General features: G+C 36.7%; 1 protein-coding gene across 1 annotated transcript; it reads left to right on the top strand.

The window, feature by feature from the left end:
* The first annotated feature begins 3,751 nt into the window (after nucleotides 1-3,751).
* On the top strand, nucleotides 3,752-7,426 carry LOC122068229 (endoglucanase 13-like). The gene is made up of 6 exons (XM_042632095.1): nucleotides 3,752-3,968; nucleotides 4,179-4,592; nucleotides 4,685-4,771; nucleotides 5,549-5,701; nucleotides 5,814-6,092; nucleotides 6,927-7,426. The coding sequence occupies exons 1-6, from the start codon at nucleotides 3,771-3,773 to the stop codon at nucleotides 7,242-7,244; spliced, it is 1,449 nt and encodes a 482-aa protein (XP_042488029.1). The 5' UTR covers nucleotides 3,752-3,770; the 3' UTR covers nucleotides 7,245-7,426.
* Nucleotides 7,427-8,737: the final 1,311 nt, after the last annotated feature.

Genomic DNA, 8,737 nt, shown 5'->3' with positions numbered 1-8,737 from the left:
CCATATCCGGTCAATCAATCATTGTCATTAAAAAGTCAAACAAATAACAAAATTTCCCTTGTGCCCCCAAGGCCCAAGGCCCAAGGCCCAAGGAATGTTATTTTTGTTAGGGAAGTCCCTCTCACAAGTTGATTATGACTAGATAAATGGTGGCATGATACGTGCTAGGCGTTGCTAAATGGGCACCTAAATTTGGGCCACCATGGGCCGAATGCCAGATTGAAGCCCTTGGATAGATAAGTGCTCCTTTTGATTGGCCATGCATTTTGGTGGTCCTCCCTAAAAGGGGTCCTGAAGTTCTGGCTCTAGCCGGTTCCTTATCGATCTTTTAGTTCTGGAGCCATTGCAAAATGTCCTAAAACATCCCATCCCATTTAGTAATCGGTTCCAAAATCAACAATTAAAAATACATGGGAGAATGCGAAAGGGGATATGTATACTTTTCTATAGGGATGTCAACTAGTAAGGAGTGGTTGGTTTCAATTCGGGTTAATTGGTCTCCATCAATTTAAGGCTTTGTAACTTTTTCGTCTGTTTAGGAAATCAAGCTTCATAAGCCAAGACATGAACACGTTTAGTTTTAGTAGGTTGCTTTCAAATCTATACTTGAGCTGAAGGTAATTGGTCTGATCGGATTATAATTGGGATTTATAATTGGGCTATAAACAGTCATTAAACAGGCTAATAGGGCTATAAACAGTTGGTTATTGATTGCTTACAATATTTGTTTGGTTCCTGTCAAGCTACTACCTTGCACCATGATTGCATATAATTAATCGATCAGTGCTTAGGCCCGACATATTTAATAATCGATCAAATAGGTGTCAAGGTTCAACCAATCAGTTTAGATTATTTAGATAGGGTCAACCACTGCAAGCTGACTTTTTACACCCTCCACATTTCTATATCAAAAGCAGATAAAAAAATAGGGGTGCAACGAGGTTGGGTTGGTTCTTTAGCTCAACCCAAGCCCAGCCCAAGGGTCGATTGACCCTGTATGGCTGGGCTGAGTTGGCTCTAATTGACCCTAGCAGTTCCTAATTTTTGTCATTTCAGGATAGGCAAGGCTAGTTGCTTGATTGTATATTATATATTTATATATATATATATATATAGGGTCGGACCAAGCCTTGCTTTGTCCGGCCATAGCTCAACCCAAGCCCAGCCAGACCCTATCTTGGATCCAGAAATATCAACCTTTTCCAAGCCTGTGGGCTTGGGCGTGCTCTTGCTCGTTGGGCCAAACTTTTTTTTTGGTGAAATCGTTGGCCCAAACTTGCACCATAATAAAAAGTCACTAAATGGGGTTGAGGTATTTGAGTGAGTTTGGCTTTGAAATTTCATAGATGCACAATTAGGAAAATCACACAAGAAAAATCGATAATTAATCGAACAAGACCATGTGCTATTAATGAAACAAGAAAAATCGATATATTCTCTTTTTGCATGACACAATTAGAGAAACCACATAAGAAAAATCGATAAATTAATCCAAAAAGACCATGTTCTATTTATCCAACAAGAAAAATCGATAAATTCTCTTTTCGCATGACACAGTTAGGGAAACCACACAAGACAACCTTTCTATGTGAGTTGTGTAAAATACTTCTTATCAAATAGAAAATAATAATAATAATAATAATAATAATAATAATAATAATAATAATAATAATAATAATAATAATAAATCAGGGAAGGGGTTCTCTAAGCATGCCAGATTGGATACCTAAACACCTACCATGTTTCAGTTCTGATAGGGTCCAAATTACTTGGATAGGTAAATCCCAATATTAATTGCTCACATGTGAAGTTTCAGCCCAACAATATTTTATAAGTGGCCAAGGATAGATTTTGAAAATTTCCAAGGTTGGCAGAGAGTGTACAATAGTTGCCAAAGTAGTTGTAGATGTGCATGAAAAAATAAAAGGATATATCCAATTCAAGGGAGAGAACTTGATTGAATAAGTTTTGAAACTTGATACATGATCAATTTGTACCATATCCTAGATGTCTAATGGTCAAATTCACCATATAATCGTATAATCAAGTTGTTTTTCTCACCTCCAATCCTTTACCCATATTTTCTCCTTCTTTTATTTTTTAAAATTTTTAAAATTTTTAAATTTTTAAAATTTTAAATTTTTAAAATTTTCGATTTTTTATTTTTTTTATTTCAAATCAAAAGATAAAAAGTTTTTTTCTTATCCTTTAATATGTTTTTTAAATAAAAAATGGCAACCATGTTGGGTTGGATTCCTTAGCTCAACCCAAGCCTAGTCCAAACTTACACCCTAATAAAAAGTCACTTCATGGGATTGAGGTAGTTGATTGAGTTTGGCTTTGAAATTCCATAGATGACATAGTTGGGGAAACCACACAAGAAAAATCGATAAATTAATCCAACAAGACCATGTTGGGTTTGATTCCTTGAGCTAAGGAATCCAACCCAACATGGTTGCTATTAATCTAACAAGAAAAATCGATGGATAGAATTCCTCTTCATAAAGTCCAGGGACTAGAGTGCCTGTATCCTCCTAGCCCTAGGATCATTCTTTGGTCCCGAGGCTCTGTGGAGAAGAGCTGGATCGAAAATCGATAAATTTTCTTTTCGCATGACACAATTAGGGAAACTACGCAAGACAACCTTTCTAGTGAGTCGTGTAAACTACTTGTCAAGTAGGAAAAGAAAATCAGGGAAATGTTTCTCTAAGCCAACCCGATTGGACAACTAAATATCTACCATGTTTCAATTATGATAGTATCCAAATTATTTGGACAAGGAAATCCTAATGTTCCTTGCTCACAGGTAAAGTTTCAGCTCAATGATATTTTTCAAGTGGTGATGGACTGGTATTGAAAAGATCCAAGACCAGGGGAGAGTGCACAGTAATTGCCAGTTTAGTGTAGCAGATATGCATGAAAAAATACATAGGGGATGTATACTAATACAAGGGGAAATAATTGATTGGATTAAGTTTTGAAATTTCATACATGATCAATCTATACCATTTTCTAGATATCTAGTGGTCAAATTACCATATATTCATATATACACATCCAAAAACTAAGATATTTTTCCCAACTCCAATCCTTTACCCATATTTTTTTCCTTTTTTTTATTCAAATCAAAAGATTATAAAACTTATTTTCTTTTTCCTTAATTGTATTATATCTGTTTTCAAATAAAAAATGGCAATTCCCTCTTTTTCTGGAAACTCCAACCCAAATCTCTCCTCTTATTTAAAATCATATTCCCTTCATTGCATTGTTTATGTTTTTCAAATCAAAATCCCTTATTTTGGAACCTCCAACCCAAATCTCTCCTATTATTTAGAAACAAATCTCTCCCTCTCTCTCTCTCATATCAAGGTAGTTTCTTTTTACCCTTTTCTAATCTTGATTGATTCACTTGGAAGAATATTCTTAATTGTTTGCTGCACTATGACCACTAAAAGTAATGATAAAAACTATCCATGAAAATAACAGAATTTTTTTTTTCACATATTTTGAATAGTTATGAAATTAGAGACGATTCTATTTCCAAAATTAGAGAGTTTAAAAGTTATATTTAATTCCAATCTGGGTCTATGGAAAACGTGACAAGTGTGAATAACAGCATATATATTGGAACTGGAATAAAAAAGGTAAATGAAATTGGAAAAATATCATTATTTTTTCCTATCTCGAAACAGTCTTCATTTCTTATAAATTGGGACACCATCTCAAGAGCCTGAGCTCAAAGTCTAAAGTCTAGGCCAGCTTTGTTTGTAATGTCTTCACTAAGTTCTCTCTCTTGTTTAGGTTTTTTGCTCCTCCTGTTGCTTCATGGAGTTGCTTCCCTAGACTATAAAGCAGCTCTTACCAAATCTTTGTTGTATTTTGAAGCCCAAAGATCAGGGAGGCTACCTCCTGACCAGAGAGTGCAGTGGAGAGGTGACTCTGGTCTCAATGATGGTAGCGATGCTGGTGTAAGTACACTGATCTCTTATGTAATAACTTCTCTATATGAGATTCCACCGTCTATGAGGTATCAAACCACGAGTCAGTGATGCATTAATTTTTGACTTATGAGATCCTATATGTGAGGAGCTATTGAGACTTTATCTCTTTAGTATATTTATAGTTGTATCCATTAATTTTTTTGAGATTTTGTTAAAATGGTGACTTTGGGTTGACAGATTGATCTTGTTGGTGGATACTATGATGCTGGAGACAATGTGAAATTTGGGTTTCCCTTAGCATTTACTGTGACAATGCTTTCATGGAGTGTAGTGGAGTTTGGGACTCAACTTTCATCTAAAAATGAGTTACATAATGCCCTTCAGGCTATTAAGTGGGGAACTGATTACCTAATCAAAGCTCACCCTCAACCTAATGTCCTCTATGGTGAAGTTGGTGATGGTGACTCTGACCATGTATGCTGGCAGAGGCCGGAGGACATGGCTACACCGCGGACGACCTTTAAGATCGATGAAGAAAACCCGGGAGCTGACCTCGCTGGTGAAACTTCTGCTGCTTTAGCTGCTGCAGCCATTGCTTTCCGGTCATCTAATTCTAACTATTCCTCCATACTTCTTAACCATGCAAAGCAGGTGAGATTATTATTATTATTATTATGGTGATGATTTGTGGGTATTTTCAAGAACAATAAGTGATTATTTTTTCCTTCTTGATCAAATTTCAGCTCTTTAATTTTGCTCGGAATCACCAAGGCCTGTATCAGAATAGCATTCCAGTTGCTGGGAAGTTCTACTCCAGTAGTGGATATGAGGTAAACATAAAAGATGTATATAGTAGTTTAATTTCATTTTTCATTTCACAAGGAAAAGGTTCTCTGAGCTGTTGGGCCAGGGACCACTTGCACCTTTGTGTCCACTCTCTATTTTTATATGAAATGATCTTGGGGTCCCTGCCAACGTATGTATTTTAGTGAAAAAAAATGATGATTTTCAGTCGTCAGCATTGCACAAGGCCAACGAGGGGATGCACACGGGCATCGGTAGGGGTTAGGTTTTGAGGGTTTCATAAGAATGGGGTGTCATTTCACCACCCTCAATGTCAGTGGACTGAGTTGCATGACCAGGGAGCATTCGTTTCATTTTTGCTTTTACAAATATTCTCCTTGAATAACAGTAAATGGGACAAATGTTATCACATAATTGTACATGATTAGGATATTCTATCTAGGTTTGGGGTGTAAAATGCAAAAGGGAAAATCAGCTCCTTGTACCATACCTTTTATTCATTTAAAGTATAAAAGACAAGGGAACTTATTTTGCTTTGGAGATTTTGTTTTTAGTTGCTACTTTCTTTGGCATTGATAAGTGAGGAAAAAGTTTTATCATAATTCTCCATGGATGGAATCTCTCTCTCTCTCTCTCTCTCTCTCTCTCTATATATATATATATATATAATTTTCAGAAGAAATTATCTTTTTTGCATAATCCAATTTAGACAATCTTGTTTTCATAAGAGCATCTAATTTTGTCACATGGAATGATGATTTATCTCGATTAATGATAATATAGCCGTCTATCTCTCTTGTCAGGATGAATTGCTGTGGGCAGCTGCGTGGCTCCATCGAGCCACTAGTGAAGCGATCTACAGAGATTACCTCGGCAACACTGAAAATACCGGTGGTTCAAGATCCATGTTCTCTTGGGATGACAAGTTCTTGGGTGCCCAGGTCCTAGTTTCCAAGGTACTATCAGATTTCTATCTAAGCTTGATGCTCACCATGGTCCATATTGATTTGATCTTCTATGGTACTATATATACTAAATATTTGATATTGATTTGTTCTTGTTACATAGCTTGTCCTTGAAGGCAAAGTAGCGAATGGGGACTGGGATCAATACAAGAGTCAAGCAGAGCAGTTTATATGCTCTTGCGTTCAGAAAGGGAGCAACAATATCAAGACGACTCCTGCAGGTGCTCTATGGTGGCAGCCATGGAATGGTCTCCAATACACCACATCAGCTTTATTTGTACTGTCAGCTTATTCCAACTACCTATCAGCTGCGCAAGCAAGTATCAATTGCCAAGATGGCACAGTTTCGCCAACTGACTTAATCAAATTTGTGCAATCACAGGTATAAATCAAGTCATCTACTTCATTATTAGGGTTGTCCCATTTTATTTAACATGATATCAGAGCTCGAGTTCATTTATTGTACGTCCTCCCTAAAATGTCTCTTCCAGTAGAGTTAGTAAACATTCTAGTACACCCCTGATCATGATATTTAGAATTCTTTAAATACAAAGAAAGAAACTGGATAACAAATACCAGGACCAGGAGTGTGCGAGAACATCCTGATCTAGCCTGGCTCTTCAAGGGTAATGTTGAGATGTTAGGAGTTATATAGTTGTAGTCCCACATCTAGGGGTGTCAAAAAAGCCTAATCATCCCGAACCCGCCCTAGCACACTCTGAGCCTAAATAAGGCGAGTTGGGCTGGGCCTGGATTGAGGTCTCAACCTGATCCAACCCAACCCTATATATTAAGTATATAATAATATAAATATATTAATAATTATAAATAGATACTTGTAGAAAAATGTCTACAAAAAGTCTTCTTTTTCACAATCTGTATATATACAAAAACCTTGGTCTTTGGTCTCTGCAACATATCAAGATCACACAACCAATTAACCAGTAATACTAGACTGAGTTGGATTGGGCTATGCCTGTCAGAGTTCGGCTTGAGCAGACTAGGCTAGGCTTGGGTTGATTTAAGAGATTTAAGGTTGGGTTGGGTTAAACCACTCACACCCCTTCCCACATCAGTTAGATCCTCAATTTGTATTCTGTGGGCTATCCCACTTTTGTTTATCATAATTAGTGTCTTGTAGAACTAGAACACCACTATTTATGTTGGATTATGAAGAAGTTCAATTTTTTTTTTTCTTTTTTTTTTGTGGTTTCAGGTTGATTATATTTTGGGTTCAAACCCAAGAGGAATAAGCTACATGGTAGGTTTTGGGTCAAAGTACCCAGAGATGGTTCATCACAGAGGAGCTTCAATTGTTTCAATAAAGAAGGATCCCACGCCTGTGACATGCAAAGGAGGTTTTGATGCTTGGTTTAACAAGAATGCACCCAATCCAAATGTGTTGGAAGGGGCAATTATTGGTGGTCCGGATGTCAGTGATGGTTTTACTGATTCAAGGTCTAACTTCCAGCAAAGTGAGCCTGCAACTGTTAACACTGCACCCTTGGTTGGTGTCTTAGCCAAGCTTGCCTAAAAATGTTCTTGTTGTTTTTGTTTTAAGTAAGTTCACCTGCTTGCTTGTAATAAATTTGAAAGGTCTCGAGTTCAAGTCTCTTGGCTGTTATCTATTTTTCTCTCTATATATCAAGAAAAAAAAAAAAAATGACCTACTTGTAATTTTTTGCAAAAGAAATGCATAAATTTCATTTTCTCGCATGGCAATGGTTAAATTTTATGTTTCTTGAGCGCACATGTTAAAAAAACATATAATGCCACCCCAAATGTGATTCTATGAGTCTGACCATGGGAAATGGTTTGAAAGTTTGATGATGGGTAGAATGGATAGACAGCATGTCCATTAAATTTGGGACTCATCAAACTATGATAATTATGGCTGTGATTGAAGAGAAATAGAGCCAACAATTGAAAATTAATCGGGTTTTAGCAAAGTCATTCTATGGGGTCATATGGATTGATTGAAAGGCTCAAAAGAAAATGTAAGGTAACAGTTGGCATTGGATTCAAAGGATTGGTTCGTCATTCAAGAGGACATAACAATGGGGGTGTAAGTCTGGTATTGAAGGCCTGTACCCGCTTTGACCCGTCCTTAGCCTGAACCCTTTCTAACCCGATTATGAGGGTCAACCTAGCCTAGCCTGACCCGGCCAAACCGGGCTGATTTTTAACCTTGATCTATTATTATATTTAGTAATAGTGTTTCTCTTCCCATAGGCCCACATCATGTATTACACAATCCGCATCCTCTTACTTATTGAGTTAAGAGTCTAAGACTCCCAAATGACTAAACTTTTTCCTCACTTTTCTTTATATAGGTTGTCTTCATGTCTCCTGTCATGTATTGATATCAACTTTAGATACGGTAACAATCATAAAGGATTGGACCAAAATTTGGCATATCCGGTTTCTAGGAAATGTGGTGATACCGGGCGATTAGAATGTCTATCTTATAACCAAATTGAGAACCTCACTTGCTACAAATTTAAGGGCTAATCATAATCTTAACATCTCCCCACCCCCACTTTGGTAAGTATAGACTTAACATTTGTGAATGTCTATCTTATTACCAAATTGATAATCTCACTTGCTGCAAATTTATGGATTAACGGTGAACAAGGGCTAGCCATAATCTCACCACCCCCAACTTTAGTAAGTATAGGCTTTACCTAAGCCCGACAAGGTTGGGTTGGGCCTGTGTTGAGTTTTGAAGACCTAGAGTTGGGTTGGGATTTTAAGAAATCCGACGCACGACCCTATTTCACCCCTACATAACAACATTTGTTTGGTGAAATAAGTGATATTTTGTTCCACCATGGAGAATTATTTGATTTTATTAGCCCAAAAGTTTCCATGATATATCAGAACAGTCATTTACGGGGTTTAGTGAATCCTAAGAAAGAATTTATCCTTTTAACTTTAACTATGCGATGTGACCATTTGAGTTGGTAATAGTAACAAAATAGAATAAAAAAAAAAATGATTTATAACAATATAATTTTTATAACAAAA

This window comes from Macadamia integrifolia, unplaced genomic scaffold (genome assembly GCF_013358625.1).
Source record: "Macadamia integrifolia cultivar HAES 741 unplaced genomic scaffold, SCU_Mint_v3 scaffold3597, whole genome shotgun sequence".
Taxonomy (NCBI): domain Eukaryota; kingdom Viridiplantae; phylum Streptophyta; class Magnoliopsida; order Proteales; family Proteaceae; genus Macadamia; species Macadamia integrifolia.
Note: the sequence above shows the minus strand (reverse complement) of the source record. Positions and strands in the feature narration are given on the sequence as shown.

Bases quoted from the DNA above. Each gene is read 5' to 3' on its own strand.
- LOC122068229 (XM_042632095.1), top strand. From the start codon at position 3,771: ATGTCTTCACTAAGTTCTCTCTCTTGTTTAGGTTTTTTGCTCCTCCTG. The intron at 3,969-4,178 runs GTAAGTACACTG...TTGGGTTGACAG, and splicing joins ATGATGGTAGCGATGCTGGT to ATTGATCTTGTTGGTGGATA. The intron at 4,772-5,548 runs GTAAACATAAAA...CTCTCTTGTCAG, and splicing joins ACTCCAGTAGTGGATATGAG to GATGAATTGCTGTGGGCAGC.